Source organism: Trichomycterus rosablanca, chromosome 26 (assembly GCF_030014385.1).
Source record: "Trichomycterus rosablanca isolate fTriRos1 chromosome 26, fTriRos1.hap1, whole genome shotgun sequence".
Classification (NCBI taxonomy): Eukaryota; Metazoa; Chordata; class Actinopteri; order Siluriformes; family Trichomycteridae; genus Trichomycterus; species Trichomycterus rosablanca.
The window spans coordinates 6,692,644-6,718,399 of NC_086013.1; the positions used below are offsets into that span (position 1 = coordinate 6,692,644).

General features: G+C 37.8%; 1 protein-coding gene across 1 annotated transcript; it reads right to left on the reverse strand.

The window, feature by feature from the left end:
- Positions 1-8,237: 8,237 nt before the first annotated feature.
- slc25a46 (solute carrier family 25 member 46) lies at positions 8,238-25,726 on the reverse strand. Its single transcript, XM_062988571.1, has 8 exons — positions 25,345-25,726; positions 22,852-22,894; positions 22,706-22,763; positions 20,254-20,331; positions 17,473-17,573; positions 11,320-11,376; positions 10,501-10,558; positions 8,238-10,196 (listed from the first exon to the last, which is right to left on the reverse strand). The coding sequence occupies exons 1-8, from the start codon at positions 25,586-25,588 to the stop codon at positions 9,606-9,608; spliced, it is 1,230 nt and encodes a 409-aa protein (XP_062844641.1). The 5' UTR covers positions 25,589-25,726; the 3' UTR covers positions 8,238-9,605.
- Positions 25,727-25,756: the final 30 nt, after the last annotated feature.

Here is a 25,756-nt window from a genome sequence, read left to right on the forward strand (position 1 = left end):
TCTTTTTTCAGCAATGTAAATACAACACCAAATCAGAAAACACAACACAAATTGCAAGGTATGAATGATTTATTTCATTGGATCTGTTGATTGTGAAATTATAGGTAGATAAAATAAAATTACATCTAATCACTTATTACACACCAATATGGTCCCCCTCTATTACAAAAGAACTAACATGATACATTTCAAAATGTGTTTGGTTTTAGTAGTGTAATTAATGTTTCAAATTTTTTTAAGTGTTAATTACATGTTCTACAATGAAAACACATTAAATCTGAGAAAAATGCAAAATAGCATTTTATGTAAAGGTCACAAGACTTAACTTTTACATTGTTTTTCAAATTACATTGTGTGACATTCAATTGCCAATTATATTTTCATTACTTAAATGTTTTCAGTAAGGGTATCAACCCCTTTTTAAAAAAAAAGTTTGACATTTTGCATTATAAATAAAACCAAGAATCTTAATTTGTTAATCTGACATTTATTCATAATTATTCATATTTTCAATGTTTTTACTGACCAAGTTAATTTGATTTTGTAAATATAAACAACTTTGATGTCTGCAACACCACTGTGTTACATCACCTTTCCTTACACTTTTTACTTATTTGGCACATGAGGATAATTGTTGTAATTTTGCAGAACAAGAAACGTTCTTTTAAACTGACTGACAATTCTCTCATGAAATCGGCACAAAGTGGGGACACATCTTTGCTTGCAAAAACTGAGCTTTTGGTGTATCCTTCTTTAATAACCAATTTAATTCCATGGCCCAAGTCGTAAAGAGTGGAAAATAATGGCATGAGCATCAAGGATCACTAGCAGTTTTAAGGTTAATATTTTTTAAGATAAACACACACCAGCATTTAAAAAAAGCCTTTAAAGGTTTTTTGGGAGTCTTCTTGTTTTTCAGATCTTTTGTGGTGTTGCAGTTGGTTGAATTCTGCAATTACAAGTAAATATTGTATTACTGCTTGTCAGAGAAAATAACAGAAGGATAATTTGCTTAACAAAAGTGTTACGACTTACCTTTGCTTGTCCAAGTAACTTTAGTACTGTCTTCAGTGCATCAGATTTTTTCAAATTCAAATGTTTCTCATTTATCCAGCGGAAAATACAATTAGGCTCTGTGTGTGTCTAATTTAAAAAAAAAGAGAGCACAAACCTGCACAATGTAATAATTTCTTGTCTGGTGTATCTGATACAAAAGTTACAACATAACATATACATATTATCCTAGAATAAAAATGACCATTAAGGCCTACCTTATTAAGCTGGGTGTTCTTACACTTCTGAGCCTCTGGTAGCCTCTGTGAAAAAAGTTTGCAAATTGTCAGGTCCAAACTATTCCCAATGCATAATCAGTATTAAAGTACTACATTATTTACAATTCTATAAACTTTGTACACATTTATATTCAAAAACCATTAGATTAAGAATTTTAGCATAAACATTAGAGGTGCTTTATACACACTTACTTCCACATGCCTAATGATTATACTATGGGCATGAGTTTGAATATTTTGAAGGCATGCAGTTTGATTTCTCTGCTGGCTCACATCCATCTTGAATGCAAGCAAAACAAAAACCAGCCACAAATTTTCTGTTAACAAAAAATAAAATAAATTAATAAGTAATGCATTTAATTTTGAAACCAATTATTAACTTCCAACCCAAGGTTCTTTCTTACCTGTAAGCATTCTGTTTATCTTGAGCTATTGGGGGCAGTGATTGATGGAGGTTCTTTTATAACCAAGCTCAAATTAACTACTACATATTATCAGCTTGGTTTATCTTTTTTCACTTTGTGGCATGAAAAGTGATTACACATAACAGACTTACTATATTTATGATGAGTCAAAATGTGAAAACCCTAAGTGTTCTGTGCAACTGACAGCAAAGACTATTCCCATAAATATTCAATAAGATATTCATCAAATTGGAAAAGTAAACTGACAACTGTTTGTAGATGTTAATTAGGTGTAGTGACATGAAAATCAGTAAGTAAACACATTTTTACACAAAAAAGTTTTTTAAAATGTTTACATTTTACAAAAATCAGATTTTTTTTATGTGTATGCCAACTATCTATAGTTGTTTATAGACAAACTCAAAGTTGTCTATAGGCAGACTTAAACTATTTTAAATTTATTTACACATATACCATTTATGGCCAAAGGCATTTGGATACTCCTCTATCACAAATAGCAAAATCTAAATATTTATTTATTTATAAGTGCAAAAGTATTAAAAGCCATGCTGAAAACTGCCATTCATTTTTGAGCTGGCTAATTAGTAAAGACATGAATTCCTAAGTAACTGAAAACTACAATATTTACATTTTTAACAAATTTCCCATATCTGGTAGCACTTGTGTTTGGAAGAAGCCAGAGGATACCTTTAACCCACAATGTCTGCTGGCAAGTGGTATGTAAGGGGGATATTTATATTTTCTTGGCAGCCATCTCATGGATGTCCTTAGGTCCAGTGAATTCTTGTTTTGAACTGTTTAGCCACAAACAAATAAAGCCCATTTCACGTGTTTACCTACTTTTTATGTAGTACTATGAAAACATTTAAAAGTAAACATCAATTAAGTTCAGTATAACTGCTGGGTAAAAACTGTCCGCCTATATGTAAATAAAAATTGTTGAGTTTTATAATATATATCGGTATATATATACAGTGTATCACAAAAGTGAGTACACCCCTCACATTTCTGCAAATATTTTATTATATCTTTTCATGGGACACTATAGACATGAAACTTGGATATAACTTAGAGTAGTCAGTGTACAACTTGTATAGCAGTGCAGATTTACTGTCTTCTGAAAATAACTCAACACACAGCCATTAATGTCTAAATGGCTGGCAACATAAGTGAGTACACCCCACAGTGAACATGTCCAAATTGTGCCCAAAGTGTCAATATTTTGTGTGACCACCATTATTATCCAGCACTGCCTTAACCCTCCTGGGCATGGAATTCACCAGAGCTGCACAGGTGGTCTGGAAGACTGGAATCCTCTTCCACTCCTCCATGATGACATCACGGAGCTGGTGGATGTTAGACACCTTGAACTCCTCCACCTTCCACTTGAGGATGCGCCACAGGTGCTCAATTGGGTTTAGTCCATCACCTTTACTCTTTACTCTTTACTCTTTACTCTTACAGCTTCCTCAGCAAGGCAGTTGTCATCTTGGAGGTTGTGTTTGGGGTCGTTATCCTGTTGGAAAACTGCCATGAGGCCCAGTTTTCGAAGGGAGGGGATCATGCTCTGTTTCAGAATGTCACAGTACATGTTGGAATTCATGTTTCCCTCAATGAACTGCAGCTCCCCAGTGCCAGCAACACTCATGCAGCCCAAGACCATGATGCTACCACCACCATGCTTGACTGTAGGCAAGATACAGTTGTCTTGGTACTTCTCACCAGGGCGCCGCCACATATGCTGGACACCATCTGAGCCAAACAAGTTTATCTTGGTCTCGTCAGACCACAGGGCATTCCAGTAATCCATGTTCTTGGACTGCTTGTCTTCAGCAAACTGTTTGCGGGCTTTCTTGTGCGTCAGCTTCCTTCTGGGATGACGACCATGCAGACCGAGTTGATGCAGTGTGCGGCGTATGGTCTGAGCACTGACAGGCTGACCTCCCACGTCTTCAACCTCTGCAGCAATGCTGGCAGCACTCATGTGTCTATTTTTTAAAGCCAACCTCTGGATATGACGCCGAACACGTGGACTCAACTTCTTTGGTCGACCCTGGCGAAGCCTGTTCCGAGTTGAACCTGTCCTGGAAAACTGCTGTATGACCTTGGCCACCATGCTGTAGCTCAGTTTCAGGGTGTTAGCAATCTTCTTATAGCCCAGGCCATCTTTGTGGAGAGCAACAATTCTATTTCTCACATCCTCAGAGAGTTCTTTGCCATGAGGTGCCATGTTGAATATCCAGTGGCCAGTATGAGAGAATTGTACCCAAAACACCAAATTTAACAGCCCTGCTCCCCATTTACACCTGGGACCTTGACACATGACACCAGGGAGGGACAACGACACATTTGGGCACAATTTGGACATGTTCACTGTGGGGTGTACTCACTTATGTTGCCAGCTATTTAGACATTAATGGCTGTGTGTTGAGTTATTTTCAGAAGACAGTAAATCTACACTGCTATACAAGCTGTACACTGACTACTCTAAGTTATATCCAAGTTTCATGTCTATAGTGTTGTCCCATGAAAAGATATAATGAAATATTTGCAGAAATGTGAGGGGTGTACTCACTTTTGTGATACACTGTATATATATATACCAATCAGCCATAACATTAAACCACCTCCTTGTTATCAGCTCCACTGACCATATAGAAGCACTTTGTAGTTCTACAATTACTGACTGTTGTCCATCTGTTTCTCTGCATGCTTTGTTAGTGATGAAATGTTTTTTCTTTTATTTTACTATTATTATTTATTATATATTTTATATGTGGCTATAATATAGAACCATCTTACTGCTGTTGAGAAAAAATGCAAAAACTGATGTCTGTTATATAATCACAGTGATGTAATTAGGGGTTCAAGCACCAAAGATGCTGGAACCCAATCGTTTTGTTAGAATTTTTCTTCTTTTTCTTCCCTATGTGGTATCGAATTACCCTGAGAACTTGAACTGTAATAATTATTAAAAATGTGGGAATCTGTCTACAGTTTTATTGGGTGGGGACAACCTATTTTAAGTGCACATATACTGCTCTAACTTAGAAACCATTGCACTGATTGTCACCAAACTTCAAAGGCACGTACCATGGGCAGTTTGTTGGCTAAGGCAATAATATAGTGCTGCAGTGCTAGGTGATGTTTTACACCAGAGGTCACTAACAGGCGGACCGCGGTCCGGACCCAGAAGCTGTCCCATACGGACCCGGACCTACAGCCAAAACAGAAAGTTATGATTTGAAACCTGACGGAGCGCTTCTATTTTAACCGGCGCAGCTTCTGTACCATTTACGGTAGCGGTTTAGTGGATGAGAAAACGCACAGACACCAGAGATCACGTGACACCACTCAGCCAATCAAGTCTGTGCATTCCAGTCGGTAAACACTGCAACTCTACAGATGAGAGAGTTAGAGGCGAGTTACATGTGAAAAGACGGTGGAAAGAAAAAGAAAGATAGCGAACGTAGAACAAACGAAGGGAGAGATACAGACGACCGTGCCGGAGAAAGTTGAGAAAAGACGAGTGAGACAGGAGACAAATGACGCTCTCCAAAAAAGAAACGTGTACAGCGAAATTACAGCATTTAATCCGTGATGGAGAGACTCATTTCTGTTCTTACTTCCCACTGGAGCACAATTTATTTTTATTTTCTCCTAATTTGATAAGAGAAAGGTTTGATAAGGTGGGGTGGTCCGGGTCCTCTCTGTGTGGAGTTTGCATGTTCTCCCCGTGTCTGCATGGGTTTACTTCGGTGCTCCGGTTTCCTCCCACAGTACAAAGACGTGCAAGTGAGGTGAATTGGAGACACTGAATTGTCCATGACTGTGTTGGATATAAACTTGTGAACTGATGAGTCTTGTGTAATGAGTAACTACCGTTCCTGTCATGAATGTAACCAAAGTGTAAAACATGACGTTATAATCCTAATAAACAAACAGACATTTGATTTGACAGTCAGTTATTGATTACATGCAGATGTTGATACAACTACTAGGCTACTTATATATAATATATATCAATATATATATTATATGTTATGCAGTGATAGCTCAGTGGTTAAGGTACTGGACTAATAAACAGAAGGTTGCCGGTTCAAGCCCTACCACCACCAAGTTGCCACTGTTGGGTCCCTGAGTAAGGCCCTTAACCCTCAGTTGCTCATTGTGTAAGTCGCTTTGGATAAAAGTGTCCGCTAAATGCTATATATGCTATATGCTATATAGTTAAACATTCCGGACCTTTGCTTCAAGAAATTTTCCCTAACTGTACCTCTTCAAATTTTAGTTGAATACCCCTGTTTTACACATTTTGGTTACATTCATGACAGAAATGGTAGTTACCCATTACACAAGATTCATCAATTCACAAGTTTAATGTCAAAACAGTCATGGACAATTTTGTATCCCCAAATAACCTGACTGCATGTTATTGGACTGTGGAAAGAAACCGGAGCTCCCAGAAACCCACGCAGACACAGGGAGAACATGCAAACTCCACACAGAAAGGACCCGGACCGTCCCATCTAAGGATTGAACCCAGGACCTTCTTGCTGTGAGGCTACAGTGCTACCCACTGAGCCACCATGCCACCCTCTATGCTCTTGCTGTCATATTCAGAAAAACATTGCTGTCACTCATCAATCAGATTGCAGGAAGTATTTGACCTGCCACACAGATCAAACTTGGTCAATGGGTAGTATATCCTCCTGCTACTCAGATGCTCAAGCTCAGCTAAATTGGCCTAATGGTGGCACCATAGCATAGCGTCAAAGTTTAAGGTTCATATGTTTTACTTCGTTTGGGTAGAGATTCTTTCTTTCCCGATTACTTGTCTCATGCCCTGCAAAAAGCCTCAAGAACCATATAGCTCCACCCACATATTTAGCTAATTTGCATAACATGCAATATCATACAAATTTTAGAGCGTGAATACTTTGTCCAGTTGAGACCAAATTTGAGTCTCATGAACAAAATAAGACTTCAAGACTATGCCAAATTTGTACTGTATTGGGCCTCACTGGGCTAATTGCCATTTGCAGCTATATTTATATTAAAAAATTTAAGCTCATTTTAGGCTTGCACATTTTTCCTCTGTCACAAGAGACATCTGTAGATAAAGTTAACTGTTAGTATGTGTAATTAAAACATTGCTTAGACTCTTTGTCTTTAAATGTGTAATACAACCCCAAATCAGAAAATGTTGGGACAGTATGAAAAATGCAAATAAAATAAAAATGCAGTGTTCCTTACATTTACTTTGACTTTTATTTCATTGCAGGCAGTTTGAACACAAGATATTTCATGTTTTGTCTGCTCAGCTTCATTTCATTTGTTAATATACCTCCATTCCTGCATTTCAGGCCTGCAACAGATTCCAAAAAAGTTGGGAGGTGAAAAAACTAAATAATGATGTGATTCCAAACAGGTGATGTCCTCTCTGTAATCATGGTTTGGTACAAAAGTAGCTTCCAGGAGTCTTTGATGAGCAAAGATGATCAGAGGATCTCCAGTTTGTCAACAAATGTGTGAGAAAATGATTGAAATGTTTAAAAACAATGTACCTCAAAGAAAGATTGGAAGGAATTTGCATATTTCTCCCTCTACAGTGCATAATATCATTAAACGATTCAAGAAATCAGGAGGAATTTCAGTGCGTAAAGGCCAAGGGCGCAAGCTTAACCTGAACACCCATGATCTTCGATCTCTCAGATGACACTGTATCAAGAACTGCCACTCAACAATAGCTGATATAACCACATGGCCAAGAGATTACTTTGGCAAACCTTTGTCAAGCACTACAATACAGAGTTACATGCACAAATGCAGCTTAAAATTTTACTATGCAAAAAAGAAGCTTTATGTTAACCATGTCCAGAAGCGGCGTCAACTTCTCTGGGCTCAGAGGCATTTAGGATGGACCATCACACAGTGGAAATGTGTATTGTGGTCGGATGAATCAGCATTCCTGGTCTTTTTTGGGGAAAATGGACGCTGTGTGCTTTGGACCAAAGACAAAAAGGACCATCCAGACTGTTATCAGGAACAAGTCCAAAAGCCAGGGTCTGTCATAGTATGGGCCTGTGTCAGTGCCCTTGGCAAAGGTCATTTACACTTCTGTGATGGCAGCATTAATGCAGAGTACATTGAGATCTTAGAGCAACATATGCTGCCTTCAAGACGTCATCTTTTCCAGGGACATGCATGCATTTTTCAACAAGGCAATGCAAAACTGCATGCTGCACACATTACAAAGGCATGGCTGCAATGGAAGAGGGTAGGGATACTGAACTGGCCTGCCTGCAGTCCTGATCTGTAGCCAACAGAGAATCTGTGGAGAATTTTAAAATGAAAAATGTGACAGCAATGGCCCCGTACTGTTGCACATCTTAAGACAAAGGTGTTTGCAGGAAGAATGGGACAAAATAAAACCTGAAACACTAAATCGCTTGGTATTCTCAGTGTCAAAACGTCTTTTAAGTGTGGTGAAAAGGAATGACAACATTACAAAGTGGTAAATGCTTTACTGTCCCAACTTTTATTTGAACTTTTACTTGTATTGTGTTGCAGGCCTGAAATGCAGGAATGGATGTTTATTAATAAATGAAAGTTTACCAGACGAAACATGAAATATCTCAGATTCATACTGTCTGCAAAAAATTTAAGAAACTCTGTGTTTTATTATTTGCATGTTCCATGCTGTCCCAACTTTTTCTGATTTGGGGTTGTAGATGAGAAATGTACTGGTTATGTACAGACCGTAACAGTGCCAATAAAGACCTTGTGCTATTGTGAATGAAAGAAAGCATTGTAAAACCCAAGTGATTAGTGGCTAGTAAACTTAATAGATGTATTTGTACACACAAATATAAAACTGTATTTATGCTACAGAGATTTGGAAAGAGTATTTGACCCTTCCCAATTTATTCTGTTTTCACCTATTTGTCACCTTTAAAATTTTCAGATCTTTCAACTAGGTTTATTATAAGATAAAGACAACACAAGCAAACATTGCAGCTTTTAAATGATTATTCCACTTACTGTAGACAAAGATTTGTTTAAAACCTATATTATCCATGTGGGGAAAAAAATTGCCCCTCCCTAAACCTAATTATCAACTACAATGAAATGTGTGCAATAACTTGTGATATTCTGGTAGGGAGCAGAATTAATGGTTCAATCAATTATGAGAAAGTATCCAGGTTCTGCAAAAGCACAGCAGCAAAATGGAAAAATTTTCTACACAACAGTAACATCCATTTATTTTAATCACAATACCCAGTGTAGCTAGCTTTTTATAAAGTGCAGCTAAAAGACTTTTCTAGAAGTGCTGCTGTCACATTGTATTGTTTTGAAACAGAATAGTTATGTATCAGCTTTTGATGTGTAGCACTTTTTACTTATGGGGCTGCATTAAAGAAAGATGGTGAAAAATTAAATGCATTATTAAAACAAATTTTGAGTGCATAACTAAATTACATTTACAATCTCATACTTTTTTTATGAACAATAAATATTTACACAATATGGAAGAGCCTTAAAAACATTGCAATAACAGTTCAAAATTGTGCACAATGACAGAATTAGATACTAAAAGAGGACAAATTGGAAGTAAAAAGCGGTAGAAACCACATGATGATTTTTCTATGCAGTAGAACAAAGTATAATTAGCTGGGTATTTTAATTGTGCCATTATTAAACAGTAAAATATTTAACCTTTATACCAATGACACACTGAATGCCACATGCAAGTCTACTAATGGTTAAATAAAGTAACATTACATACAATAGTATTTAGGTCACGGTTGTTGGAATTATGTTCTTTGAAGGCCCTACCACATCACAAAAATGAGGCACTAAAAATCTAATATTTTATTATTTTCATTTAGGCATTTCGCAGTAGAGTTGAATAAATTATTTTGGTAATCTGTAGCACTGCTGCATGTAGTGAATACTGTATCATGACAGTGCCAAAGCCTTTGTAGAAGCCTAGCAGGCCCTCCTCTCGGTGCATTATGTTTATACAGTCCCTCATCCCCTCATACTGAGTATTAATCGGAAACACCTCAAAGCCTAAGTCAGTGTTATCAATGATGGTGCGAGTTCCCTGGACATGTAGCCTGTGCAAAACTGTCTCCAGAGGAAACAGTAGCACATCAGTAAAGAGGTTAGCCACAAAGCTAGCAATGAGCTCAGGAAAGTAAGCATCTAGCATGTTCTGTACAACATCTGAACTAGACTCGGCACCTGGGCGCTTGGGCGATCCTATGCTGCTGTGGCGGCGCAACATATAGAGTACCAGCTTCTGCACACTGAAGCTTAAGATGTAATGAAAGATGCCATGCACAACAGTGGGAAAGACCAGCGCCCACAAAGGCAAGAGGCGCTTGCTGTGGGGCACACCCAGGCCCAAGACACGCCCGAGTCCCTCCTTCACACAGTCCAGGATGCCAGGATTGTCACGAATAATCTCGCTCTAGAAAGGTAAATATAGAAATTAATGAATGAATAAGGAAAACTTATTGCTAACAGAAACAAATTAAAAAAATAAAGATGGCAAAAAAGTATTTGCAATAAAAGACCAGTATTCAAATAAAAGCAACATGTTATTAAAGCACAGATCTAGCTGAATTTAAGTTAAATAAAAAAATTATTTAAGAATAATAAAAAAAAATAATTTGACAGTTTAATTATGTTTGACATTATATGTGTAATTTGCTTGATATAGTTTAACTGTAGACAGAGTGCATTTACTCAATGTACAAAACTACACAACTTACCTGGACAGTTTCAATTAGGCTTGCTGAGTAAAATGGCATTGCAACCACATACGTTAAGCTGCAGGGAAAAAAAACACAACGTGAAAACTTTAAACAGTGTGAGATAAGAGGATGACAAATTGTTAAAATGTCAAATGCTAGGAATTCCCTATTTACAATTTCTAGACCTTAACAGAAACAGAAAAAACACCACAAAGATTTTTTAATAAAAAAATTAAAATAAAACAAGCCTTAGTTTAAATTATTTATTTTTGGATGAGCAAACATATAACTTGGTCATCGAAGGTTTTAATGTCTTGATTTTATTTAGCCTAAACACTGCCTATTTCTGGCATAATAATGTGCTATATCTACTAATGCTGAAACTATACAAATACACACACTAGACACTAGATACAATAGACACATTGTTTACTAGGTGTAATTAAAAACAATATGAACAAATCACATGCACAAAACCAGGGTTATGTATTTTTTTTAAAGGCTATGTAAACATCAAATACAAATCCGATCCTGAAAAGCAGACCACAATGTGTATTAGCGTTATCTCAACCTTATACTGTATGTTTCTAAATAGCTGAATTTGTATCAGATTAAATGAGGAATATTTCCCAATCTGATCCACTGATATTTTTCATCCAGTAAACATGTGTATAATGGAATAACACTTTACAGAATATCCACATAAGACAGCAACAGAGTATTGGCTATACTCCAAGCCTTGCTATTGGAATTGAATAATGACATCCCTAATACAGGGCAGAAATATTACTTTAATCTTATAAATACTGTTTGATGTTTGGTGAATAAGCTGTTTACCCTTTCAGCACGAAATGCCCCACAATTTGTTTTGGATTCCATTTTTGTGGCAACTCCCTGTAATCAAAAAAGAAATACAGTACATCAGTTATACTCAAGTACCCAACAGGCACATGTGGCGATTGTACCATATATACAGGTCCTTCTCAAAAAATTAGCATATTGTGATAAAGTTCATTATTTTCCATAATGTAATGATAAAAATTAAACTTTCATATATTTTAGATTCATTGCACACCAACTGAAATATTTCAGGTCTTTTATTGTTTTAATACTGATGATTTTGGCATACAGCTCATGAAAACCCAAAATTCCTATCTCAAAAAATTAGCATATCATGAAAAGGTTCTCTAAACGAGCTATTAACCTAATCATCTGAATCAACAAATTAACTCTAAACACCTGCAAAAGATTCCTGAGGCTTTTAAAAACTCCCAGCCTGGTTCATTACTCAAAACTGCAATCATGGGTAAGACTGCCGACCTGACTGCTGTCCAGAAGGCCATCATTGACACCCTCAAGCAAGAGGGTAAGACACAGAAAGAAATTTCTGAACGAATAGGCTGTTCCCAGAGTGCTGTATCAAGGCACCTCAGTGGGAAGTCTGTGGGAAGGAAAAAGTGTGGCAGAAAACGCTGCACAACGAGAAGAGGTGACCGGACCCTGAGGAAGAATGTGGAGAAGTGCCGATTCCAGACCTTGGGGGACCTGCGGAAGCAGTGGACTGAGTCTGGAGTAGAAACATCCAGAGCCACCGTGCACAGGCGTATGCAGGAAATGGGCTACAGGTGCCGCATTCCCCAGGTCAAGCCACTTTTGAACCAGAAACAGCGGCAGAAGCGCCTGACCTGGGCTACAGAGAAGCAGCACTGGACTGTTGCTCAGTGGTCCAAAGTACTGTTTTCGGAAATCAAGGTGCCAGAGTCTGGAGGAAGACTGGGGAGAAGGAAATGCCAAAATGCCTGAAGTCCAGTGTCAAGTACCCACAGTCAGTGATGGTCTGGGGTGCCATGTCAGCTGCTGGTGTTGGTCCACTGTGTTTTATCAAGGGCAGGGTCAATGCAGCTAGCTATCAGGAGATTTTGGAGCACTTCATGCTTCCATCTGCTGAAAAGCTTTATGGAGATGAAGATTTCATTTTTCAGCACGACCTGGCACCTGCTCACAGTGCCAAAACCACTGGTGAATGGTTTACTGACCATGGTATTACTGTGCTCAATTGGCCTGCCAACTCTCCTGACCTGAACCCCATAGAGAATCTGTGGGATATTGTGAAGAGAAAGTTGAGAGACACAAGACCCAACACTCTGGATGAGCTTAAGGCCGCTATCGAAGCATCCTGGGCCTGCATAACACCTCAGCAGTGCCACAGGCTGATTGCCTCCATGCCACGCCGCATTGAAGCAGTCATTTCTGCAAAAGGATTCCCGACCAAGTATTGAGTGCATAACTGAACATAATTATTTGAAGGTTGACTTTTTTTGTATTAAAAACACTTTTCTTTTATTGGTCGGATGAAATATGCTAATTTTTTGAGATAGGAATTTTGGGTTTTCATGAGCTGTATGCCAAAATCATCAGTATTAAAACAATAAAAGACCTGAAATATTTCAGTTGGTGTGCAATGAATCTAAAATATATGAAAGTTTAATTTTTATCATTACATTATGGAAAATAATGAACTTTATCACAATATGCTAATTTTTTGAGAAGGACCTGTACATAGTTCCAATTTGATTTAAATCAGAATGCCAGCATATTTAAAGTTGTTTTACCAGCTGGAGAGCATTGTTGAATTGTTAATCATTTCTGATAACTGTGCACATTTTAAAGTTCTTTTTATTCATCATGTCAGGGAACCTGGGTCTTGTAGGCATTAAACAGCCACAATTCAACAGAGGAAAAAAAAGTATTAATCATATATTCATTGGCTTTCTCTGTCTTTTCACACATGTTGCATATATCTAAATACCTACTACTTTGCCTATGGAGGGATACAACAACTGCATTTAAAGTATTTTTACAACTTAGTCACTTTTTAGACTTTTTAGATTTATTGTCATTATTATAACAGTTGATGTATACATGTAACAACCATTTTTCCATACTGAATGTAAAGGAGAATTTGGAACAATAAATAATGAACTTATAGACTGATTAAAACACAATTAACAAACTTTTGGATGTATTATGTTTAATCTGTACATATTCTAAGATTTAGTTACATTTCAATCAAATTGTTCCAAATTACATTCTTGCATATTAATGGCCTGCCTATTTCTTTAGTAAACTATGGAGCTTTATAACCAGATAAGCTATTTTTGACTCAAACTCAGATAGCCATTACACAAGTCTCGGACCAATGGGGAAATCCCAAAATGACTGTTTCCTAGCACAGACCAATGGCCATGTTTGCAAAAAAAAAAAAAAAATTCCTACCGTTAGTTCTTTTAAAACCAATTTGGAAAAACTGTTTAACTTTTTACTTACAGCTTTTAAGAACAGTCAGCAGAATTCCTTAGGGGAAAAGTTTTACTTTAATGTATTATATTAAAGTTACACTCTTAATTTAATATCCCCCTTTAATTGTCTTGTAGGTATTGTGACTAATGCACCTGATTTTGTACAATGACTATTTGACCTCTTTGGAACTGTTAGTTGCCTTATTTTAACTCACAGATCAGTGTGCCGATTGTTAGAGCTCTTTAACAGCTGACACATGCTGTTAATTGGCAATCAATGTAATTTAACTGTGCAGCTCTGTTTGCAATTAATAACCTGTAGTATGTATAATATGCTTTACACTTTTCAGTTACAAAATGGTAGCAGGATAATTCCGAGGCAATTCTAGAGAAAGTTATTTTAGTATTGTTTGTGATTTGAGTCTATTTTATTGTGGTTGTAGTCTAATACACCAGCCCACCACAACAGTTTGAGCACTTTTTGAGCTTTTGCTGCAATAGCAGCCTCTGCTGTCTGGTCAGTGTTTAGTGGTGCAAGTGATAAAAGAATTGTAGTTGGATACTGAAAATAACCAGATTGGTCGAAGGGGGGTACAAAAAAGGCAGAAATACAAATGAACAATCTATACAGCCCCGGTTCTGGACTGCTTTGCTTGGGGGGGCAGTAAAACCTAATGAGGGGGCATGTTGATAGTCATGTTTTTGAAGCCAGAAATATATTCAAGGCTTGATTTGTGCATGAATGATGACAGCCAAGCTATTGATACTGGCTTAAAGTGATGTATGAGGTAAAGAAATAAAAATGCATGTTTTCGAACTTAAACTTAAAACCCAATGATTAAAAAATACATGTTGATTATGTAAATGGAGAAAAAAGATTATCTAATTGTATTTCATTTTAATACGCCCCCTTAATTAAATTGCCATTACTAATAGAACAACTCTATTTCTTGAAAGGCTTTAATACTAATTTAAGTCAAAGCTGACAAATGTACCTACACACAGACTGAGAATATTCAAACGTGGAAATAGGAATGAGTGAGAATATTTATATTATTGGGAAATTAAAATATAAAGAAAACAAAAGAATACTAATTCTGTAAAAAAAAAAAGTGTTTACCAGTATACCTGCCTCTCGCTCACACTAACAGAACATATACTGCCGAACTGAACTGTTTGGGGCAGTCTGCCGATTTTTATATGACTCAAAGAGCCAATCAGGAATAAGCAAGGAAATATCTTCACACTGTAAAACAAAATGCATTTTTGTGATTGGTTCAGAGATAATTTTAAAAATAGCCGTTGCTTGCATTTGCTTGGGGGGGCAAAGACACAATTTGGGGGGGCAATGCCCCCCTCAGCCCCCCCTAGCGCCGGCCCTGAATCTACAGTGTATCACAAAAGTGAGTACACCCCTCACATTTCTGCAGATATTTAAGTATATCTTTTCATGGGACACCACTGACAAAATGACACTTTGACACAATGAAAAGTAGTCTGTGTGCAGCTTATATAACAGTGTAAATTTATTCTTCCCTCAAAATAACTCAATATACAGCCATTAATGTCTAAACCACCGGCAACAAAAGTGAGTACACCCCTAAGAGACTACACCCCTAAATGTCCAAATTGAGCACTGCTTGTCATTTTCCCTCCAAAATGTCATGTGATTTGTTAGTGTTACTAGGTCTCAGGTGTGCATAGGGAGCAGGTGTGTTCAATTTAGTAGTACAGCTCTCACACTCTCTCATGCTGGTCACTGAAAGTTCCAACATGGCACCTCATGGCAAAGAACTCTCTGAGGATCTTAAAAGACGAATTGTTGCGCTACATGAAGATGGCCAAGGCTACAAGAAGGTTGCCAACACCCTGAAACTGAGCTGCAGCACAGTGGCCAAGATCATCCAGCGTTTTAAAAGAGCAGGGTCCACTCAGAACAGACCTCGTGTTGGTCGTCCAAAGAAGCTGAGTGCACGTGCTCAGCGTCACATCCAACTGTTGTCTTTGAAAGATAGGCGCAGGAGTGCTGTCAGCATTGCTGCAGAGATTGAAAAGGTGGGGGGTCAGCCTGTCAGTGCTCAGACCATACGCCGCACACTACATCAAATTGGTCTGCATGGCTGTCACCCCAGAACGAAGCCTCTTCTGAAGTCTCTACACAAGAAAGCCCGCAAACAGTTTGCTGAAGACATGTCAACAAAGGACATGGATTACTGGAACCATGTCCTATGGTCTGATGAGACCAAGATTAATTTGTTTGGTTCAGATGGTCTCAAGCATGTGTGGCGGCAATCAGGTGAGGAGTACAAAGATAAGTGTGTCATGCCTACAGTCAAGCATGGTGCTGGGAATGCCATGGTCTGGGGCTGCATGAGTGCAGCAGGTGTTGGGGAGTTACATTTCGTTGAGGGACACGTGAACTCCAATATGTACTGTGAAATACTGAAGCAGAGCATGATCCCCTCCCTCCGGAAACTGGGTCGCAGGGCAGTGTTCCAGCATGATAATGACCCCAAACACACCTCTAAGACGACCACTGCTTTATTGAAGAGGCTGAGGGTAAAGGTGATGGACTGGCCAAGCATGTCTCCAGACCTAAACCCAATAGAACATCTTTGGGCCATCCTCAAGCGGAAGGTGGAGGAGCGCAAAGTCTCGAATATCCGCCAGCTCCGTGAGTGGAGGAGTGGAAAAGCATTCCAGTGGCAACCTGTGAAGCTCTGGTAAACTCCATGCCCAGGAGAGTTAAGGCAGTTCTGGGAAATAATGGTGAGCACACAAAATATTGACACTTCAGGAACTTTCACTAAGGGGTGTACTCACTTTTGTTGCCGGTGGTTTAGACATTAATGGCTGTATATTGAGTTATTTTGAGGGAAGAATAAATTTACACTGTTATATAAGCTGCACACAGACTACTTTTCATTGTGTCAAAGTGTCATTTTGTCAGTGTTGTCCCATGAAAAGATATACTTAAATATCTGCAGAAATGTGAGGGGTGTACTCACTTTTGTGATACACTGTATATCATGTGTACTTTGTGTCATTTGAGAGCTTTTTTAATCAGACCACGTAAAGGCAATGGAAACACTTAAAAGAACTCTCCTAAAACCAAAAGCTCCTAAAATCAATGACTAACTTTGAAGATGGGTTAGTAAAAATGTTCGAACAGGTGTGGTTAGAGCTTTGTTATGGGTAAGCAGGTTCGAGGCAGATATGCCATGTCCCCGACTGTCTACTACAACATTAAATAATGAGCCAAATTTGTATTTCATTAATTTTTTTTTTTTTAATTTTTTTTTCAAAAATTTTCTCCCAATCTTCTTGTATGGGCATCAGTATCATGTAGGCTATGAAGAGTCACAGACTGATCTCCTGATTATCCCGTCTCTGTGCAGGCACCATCGTTCAGCCAGCCGAGGCAGTAATTGCAGCAGTTCCCAACCTTGGACAAGCCAGTCATTGTCCGTATAAGCGCCTGGCCTCGCGAGCTCGAGATGTCAGCTCTGGTGTGCCAGCATGTTTTACCGCTAAGCCACCCGAGCTCACATTGATGTTAATATTAAAAAAATATAGGTAGAAAGCAGACTTGGAGTAAGCTCCTGTTGTATTGCTAAAACAAACTGTAATTTCCTTGAAAAAGACTTTGTCTAGAGCCCAGAGCACGTTATAAATGTTACGTTTTGCTTGCCTTGGCAATGGAGTACATTCACTGATTATGCCCTCAGTCCCAAGCGTCACTCCCTGGACCACAAAAGTGCTACCCATACCTTTCCAAAGAGCCTTTGGACCCTGTAAGAGAGAAAAGTAATGTCTGTTACATTTGTTGTTGATTTGTCAGTACAAGTAAAATTTATATAGGTTCTCCTGCATATATGGTGGATTCCTGAATGATACCAGTGGTCCTTTTGTCTTAGCCTGTTTGCCATCAAATGATTCCCCCAACCACAAGGCTGGATAAATATAAAAAAAATAAATTTGATTTACTGATTAAATAGATTTCTAAATACAGTATTTACAGAAGAAAATGCCAGTGCTCCAAAACCAGCACAAAAAAAAGCCAAGTTACAGTTTGTAACTGCACATAGATCTTACTTTTTGGAGAAATGAAATTATGATGGCCATAATGACCATCATTGTACAGTATATGAAGGAAAAGCGGGATGCTTGCAAGCCAAAGAAAATGATCCCAAATCATGAGGGTGGCAGCATCATAGTTTTCACCATGGTTGCAAGACATCTTGAACACATCTCTGGATGTTGTTTATATAACATATCAAAACTGAAGCAAATTAAGATTCATTATCGATTCCCCAATGGGTTACTTACAGTGGGGCCAAAAAGTATTTAGTCAGCCACTGATTGTGCAAGTTCTCCTACTTAGAAAGATGAGGTCTGTAATTTTCATCATAGGTACACTTCAACTATGAGAGACAAAATGAGGAAAAAAAATCCAGGAAATCACATTGTAGGATTTTTAAAGAATTTATTTGAAAATTATGGTGGAAAATAAGCATTTGGTCACCCACAAACAAGCAAGATTTCTGGCTCTCACAGACCTGTAACTTCTTTAAGAAGCTCTTCTGTCCTCCACTCGTTACCTGTATTAATGGCACCTGTTTGACCTCGTTATCTGTATAAAAGACACCTGTCCACAGCCTCAAACAGTCAGAAAAAACTCAACCATGGCCAAGACCAAAGAGCTGTCGAAGGACACCAGGAAGAAAATTGTAGACCTGCACCAGACTGGGAAGAGTGAATCTACAATAGGCAAGCAGGTTGGTGTGAATAAATCAACTGTGGGAGCAATTGTAAGAAAATGGAAGACATACAAGACCATTGATAATCTCCCTCGATCTGGGGCCCCACGCAAGATCTCATCCCGTGGGGTCAAAATGATCATGAGAACAGTGAGCAAAAATCCCAGAACTACACGGAGGGACCTGATGAATGACCTGCAGAGAGCTGGGACCAAAGTACAAAGGCTACCATCAGTAACACACTACGCCAGAGAGGGACTCAAATCCTGCAGTGCCAGGCGTGTCCCCCTGCTTAAGCCAGTACATGTCCAGGCCCGTCTGAAGTTTGCCAGAGAGCATATGGATGATCCAGAAGAGGATTGGGAGAATATCATGTGGTCAGATGAAACCAAAATGGAACTTTTTGGTAAAAACTCAACTCGTCGTGTTTGGAGGAAGAAGAATGCTGAGTTGCATCCCAAGGACACCATACCTACTGTGAAGCATGGGGGTGGAAACATCATGCTTTGGGGCTGTTTTTCTGCAAAGGGGACAGGACGACTGATCCGTGTTAAGGGAAGAATGAACGGGGCCATGTATCGTGAGATTTTAAGCCAAAACCTCCTTCCATCAGTGAGAGCATTGAAGATGAAACGTGGCTGGGTCTTCCAGCATGACAATGATCCCAAACACACCGCTCGGGCAACGAAGGAGTGGCTCCGTAAAAAGCATTTCAAGGTCCTGGAGTGGCCTAAAATTTGTGGAGGGAGTTGAAAGTCTGTGTTGCCCAGCGACAGCCCCAAAACATCACTGCTCTAGAGGAGATCTGCATGGAGGAATGGGCCAAAATACCAGCTACAGTGTGTGCAAACCTGGTGAAGACTTACAGGAAACGTTTGACCTTTGTCATTGCCAACAAAGGTTATGTTACAAAGTATTGAGTTGAACTTTTGTTATTGACCAAATACTTATTTTCCACCATAATTTACAAATAAATTCTTTAAAAATCCTGCAATGTGATTTCCTGGATTTTTTTTTCTCATTTTGTCTCTCATAGTTGAAGTGTACCTATGATGAAAATTACAGACCTCTCTCATCTTTCTAAGTAGGAGAACTTGCACAATCAGTGGCTGACTAAATACTTTTTGGCCCCACTGTATGTTCTAACTCAACTTTCATACAGCAGTAGGTTTTAGGATCAGCAATATTATGTAGGGGTTAAATAACTGTGATGTGGCAGTATTGACAAGATACTCTGCAAATCTAAAGTAAAACATCATTTCTTTCCTTTGTTCTTTTACTGTATTATTTAACTGATAAAAACTTAATTTAAATCAAAATAAACTGTCTAGAATATTTTTAGTTATAATTCTTTATTTTCTTTGGGAGTTAAATATTTCCAAATGTAGCTGTAATTATGTGTATCGCACAGCAGTCATTTTGCATGTGCTTTTGAGTATTTAACCCTTACAAATTAACTGTTGAAATAAAAAGGTACCAGTGACTGAGCTGGTAATATCCACCCCTACAATATGGTTAAAACTAAATATTTTCCAAAACCCACAGATTTGGTTTATTTGTATACCCTGTAGGTAACACATCTTGTAGCAAGTACTTGTTTCAGATGCATTGGATGAAGAAACTAAATGCAGGTGCTTAAGAATGTCAATATGGTTAGGGACCTGAATTCTACAATTGTAACTTGCATATAAAAGGTATAGAGCCTTTGTTACCTGAGTTTTCGTGATGTTATACATCACATTAAGAGCAGACAATGGTGACAGGTGGTAGCATCTAGCATGGTAATTGACCTGAAACAGACCACCATTAAAAAGGTTTTAGTTAACAAAAGCACCAAAAACCACAGTTAATAACAACAACAACAATAAGAAAAATAATAATAAGAATAATTATAGTATAATAATTAGGGCTGTCAAACGATTAAAATTTTTAATCGCGATTAATATCAGAATTTCATATAGTTAATCGCGATTAATCGCATTAAAAAAAATCTGTGTAAATGTTATAGAAAACAAGGATTTTTAAGTGAAATGTTACAATTAAAATGGTGAACACATTTTATGCTAAATGTACTGATGTTAAAAACTGCTGGGACAAGAGAAAACTGTAAGGGAGTTTTATTCACTCACATACTAGGCAGTAAATGTCAGATTGTAGTTTAGAATTTCTCCATCAGCAAACATTTAGATCAGCGGTGCTTTAGGTGGGATAAGGCATAGTTATTGTAACAGACTTTTCTGTGGTTGTATTGTGACAATGGTTTGATGGCCGTTTCTACACGAAGTGAGTGTGTTTTGACCCTTTGGGGCTTCCATAGTGCATGGACTAACGTGCTTGACTCAGCTTTCCGGTATTTGGTACCTTAACAGAATAAGTTAATAAAAGTGTTCTGCTCCCGACAACTTGTGAATATAGCGTGTATTTATTTCTTTATAAGTGCATCACTACAACGCTCGGTTACATTATGTTAACAAACCGCAAATGAAAAACGGTGGCAAGTCCGACATTAAAACGTTTTTGTTAACATAATGTAACCGAGCGTTGTAGTTTTACCAGTCAAGTCTCAACATTAACTAGAATTTGCGTTAACGGCACTATTATTTTTAATCGCGTTAAATTGAAATCGCGTTAATGCGTTATTATCGCGTTAACTTCGACAGCCCTAATAATAATAGAATGTCATCAGCATTACACTGAAAATGAAGTCCATGATGGCAGATAATCTGACCAAGGGATAACATATATAGAAAATGAGTAAAGGAATAGAGTAACTAATCCATGGGAAACACCTTGTGTAGCAGCACTAATAGCAGAATTCTGCTCACCAAGGGAAACAAAGTGAAATCTATTAGTGATTTAGTATATGAACCAGGCAAGGGCAGTGTTAGTAATGCCAACAGCTGAATGGTGGGTTATAAGTATATCAGGATTAATGGTGTCAAATTCAGAACTTAGATTTAAAAGGAGTAGAACATTTATAGCTGCAGATTAAGGACAAAATCATTAGGAACCTGTAAAAGGGATGCCTCAGTGCTATGCATTGACCCTTTCTAAGCTTGGCTAAAAAAAGCAGATTAGAAATTGGCCCATAATGTGCCGATAAGGGTGGCTGTATGCAAACCTGGCTTCTTGAGAATGGGAGTGACAGAGGTTTAACTAACTTAAAAATACACAAAACAAGAAGGATCTGGCTGCAGACATGCACTCACAGCCTGACATGCACTGTCAGCATATTCATGACGTCATAAACAAAAAAATTGCAATCATCATACTTCTGGGCAGCATTAATAGAAATAACATGTAAATTTTACTAGCAGAAACAGCAAAAAGGTCACTGCTACGCTGCATGAAAAATTAAATAGGTGTATTAAATACTGTTTAAAGATTTGTTTAAAGATTGACTCATTAACCAGAAACAAACACATGGTGACATGTCACTGTGCTGTTTCTGCCATTCTGGCAGAAGTGTGTATGTGCATGTGATGTGACATCACTAAGGCTGAGAATGCATCTGGTTGTGAGTGCATGTCTGCAGCCAAACTCTATTGCACAGAGCTGCTCTGACAATATACACTATATTGCCAAAAGTGTTCGCTCGTCTGCCTACACACGCGTATGAACTTGAGTGACATCCCATTCTTAATCCATAGGATTTAATATGATGTCGGCCCACCCTTTGCAGCTATAACAGCTTTAACTCTTCTGGGAAGGCTTTTCACAAGGTTTAGGAGTGTGTTTATAGGAATTTTTGACCATTTTTCCAGAAGCGCATTTGTGAGGTCAGACACTGATGTTGGACGAAAAGGCCTGGCTTGCAATTCATCCGAAAGGTGTTCTGTCGGGTTGAGGTCAGGACTCTAATTATTTTGCATGTTATAGCACCACTTAGCACTGCAGTTACACCATATTTTTTGCTATAGCCTACAAACCTCCTATGGTATGTGCCTTTGAAGTTTTAGAATCAGTGTACAGAAATTCCAACTAGTTTATGCTCAAAAAATTGTGATTTTGCTTATAATGCAAATTAGTTTAAAATCTAAGAGGACGGAGCTACACGGTTTTTAAGGCCTCTCAAACGGGGTAGGAGAAGTTTGATGCAATGCTATAACGCCACCATCAGGCCAATCGAGCTGATAATAAGTTTCTTTATTTTCTGGTACTTACCTGGCACTGGCGCCGAAACACAATACAAGGGTGTGCCAGTACATTTTCTGTAAAGAGGCTGAGGAAAAAAAACAACACAATACTGTTAAAATTCTTAATAAATGTTTGTCACTGTATTTTAATTGTGTGCACTGAGCACAAATTACCTTGCAAGACCTATTCCAAAGCCAGCAAATCTGTTCAGTTGATCTGAAAGTTTACAAAGGAAGAAATAATATGCATTTAATATACTATTATTTAATATACTTTATTATTAATTACGTTGTGAGTTTACATTCATACTACAAAAAAGTTTAAATCACTGTAGACAACTTTGCTTTTTTATTGTGGAATATCAGGGGAAACACTGACCTTAACAAATTTCCCTAATTTCAGATTTCAGAAATTTTCTTGGATCAGATTTGTTGGAAAAGTCTCCACCAAGTAATGCTGAAATGTGTGCTAAAATGCAAAAACTCATCTGCCTATAGATACTATAGATTCCAGACTTACTTAGCCTAAATTAACCTGTTAGAGCTAGAATGAGCAAAGGCATTTGGTACTTTAAACGAATTAAACTTGTTTTAAATTACCCCATTCAAATCAGTAAGAACATTAGACCTCATTAAGTTACCTTAGTAGTAATACAAATAAACATCCTATTTTTAGTTTATTTCAGGTTAAAGCGCAGTAGTAAAGCAAAAGCTGGGGCGATTCATAAAAGTATTTAGGTGTTACACAGTGCTTTTTACAGAATATTTCTAGCGATAGCTAAGACAGACAAACCTGAATCTGAAAATGGTTATTATCAGTACACACTGATGCTGTATTTCCATCAGAAATGTCTACATTTGACTGTGAAATTAAATCAAGGCACAAATTATTGCTTTCCACCGTGCGGTGTTTCAAACATGACTGTCACATTGAAATGCTATCATTACAGTGAAAAATGTTAAATGCAATACAGATGAGACCTTTACATTTGCGGCATTAAGCAAACGCTTTTATCCAAAGTGACTTACAATTATCAGTGAATACAATTCAAGCAATTAAGGGTTAAGGGCCTTGCTCAGGGGCCCAACAGTGGCAACTTGGCGATGGTGGGGCTTGAACTGGCCTGTCTGTGACTGCACTGTCTGTCTTAAGCACCGACTGTGCTTAAGACTGACATGCAGAAAATGTGCCAAAATGAAAAGTAAAAGATCCATTGCATAGATTTAACATTGCCTGACCTCTTAACAGAAAAAAAACATGCATGTATGCTTGTATTTTAAAGAATTAAATGCTAAATATGTCAGAACTGAATACAAATTTAATCATGAAATGCGATCATCACACAGCTGTATTACAGTTTACTGTGTGATGCTTTTAAAAGCAAACCTACATGTATTGTTTATTCTGTTAAAAGGTTGAGTGACATTAAATCAATGCAATGGATCTTTTACTTTAAATTTTGGCTTTGTGATTAAGTGTAGCTTGATGGGTGCAAATGACAGGTATATGCATTCAAAAAACAAAACAAAACAAAAAAAACACACAAAAGTGTAAAAAAAAAAAAAAAAAAATGTAAGAGGGCTGAATACTTCCTAAATCCCTTCCTCATACTATGCCAAATGTGTTTGCTGAGCACCCAACCAGACACCAACAGCACCACAGAGACTCTGACATGGAAACTTGAACTCTCTGCAGCGACACTGGACTGCTATATTAAATACACTATATGGCCAAACGTACTGGACACCTGACCAAGAGCTTTTTGGACATCCCATTTCAAAAACAAATTGAATTTTTGAATTTTAAAAATGAAATAGTTTAGAGGTGAAAATTATACTTTGTTGACATGGATCCATTTAACGGAGGGATAAAAATGAGTTACAATGACTTCCAACTGTAGCAGCATTTCACCAAAATGGTAACCCCAAAACATTTCAAACGTTTCATTTAGGTGCTTTATCTTACTGATTGTGTTGAACATTGTGTTTTTACTGCCTCACACGTCAGCAGTACAGACATTACAAACTCTTGTTTTTCAATGCAAAAATAATTGCAACCCAAACATGCTTTTAGTGTAATACAAGTATGCATTGTATGCAAGTCTCTTACAAAATCGGTATAAACAGATGGCAACAATACACAACCAGTATAAACATATATATGTACTAAACTATCAAAAAAAAAAACAGCATTATATGGATTATAGCATAAAGAGACCGAATATAAAAACTCAGGATATTCCTAAAGATACATTTTCACCACAACATACAGTCCTTTATACAATGCTCTGTAATTATTTTAGGAAAGAGGACACAAATTGTTGTTAATGAGAAACTAAAATATTTCCCATCACTGCCCGAGACAACACTTCGATGCTCCATTTTAAAATATTTAACTTAACTTAAAATATTAAGCTTCACAATAAGCCATCATTTTCAATAAAAGACAGGTGTTGAATGCAGCCAGACCAGTCTTTCAGCTTCAATATAAGTAAGACACGTATAAGTAATATAAGTGTTAAATACACAGTATAAAACAAAGTTGTGCCCAAAGTATTGCCAAGTAGAGCCAGCAATGTGTGGACATTTACCTCAAATTATTCAGTGGCATGTTTAATATTTTTCTGCATTTTCGTTCTTAGTGAAATCATGTTTATCCCAACCTACCAGGTGGTGGAGCAACTGACTGTATGTCGTCTCCTGCCCCGGGTGCCGTTTCATTCTGCGGCGTGCTATAACCAAAATGCAGATTTCTGCTACCAGGTATATCTGGAGGAGTGGTGACCCAATTCTGAATATCAATATTGGATGAACTGTTAAACGACCTTCCCGAATAGCCTCCAGCAAACGACGGATCCTCCCTGGTCCTATAACCCAAGTCATCTAAGCTATCTGGTCGTCGAAAAGTCATGTTGAGGACAAGAGACAAATTACTTTGAACGAAAAATATTCGCTTTAACAGTTCTTTAAAACCTGCGCACCCAAGTACAACTGAACTGAAAACATAACATGTCAAAATGAGATAAATTAACACTTCTGTTTTGCTGTTGCCCAGCTAGCGTTTGTGTGACAAAACACA

Bases quoted from the DNA above. Each gene is read 5' to 3' on its own strand.
- slc25a46 (XM_062988571.1), bottom strand. From the start codon at position 25,588: ATGACTTTTCGACGACCAGATAGCTTAGATGACTTGGGTTATAGGACC. The intron at 22,764-22,851 runs GTAATTTGTGCT...TTTTTTCCTCAG, and splicing joins TTTGGAATAGGTCTTGCAAG to CCTCTTTACAGAAAATGTAC. The intron at 10,197-10,500 runs GTAAGTTGTGTA...TTACCTTTCTAG, and splicing joins GCCTAATTGAAACTGTCCAG to AGCGAGATTATTCGTGACAA.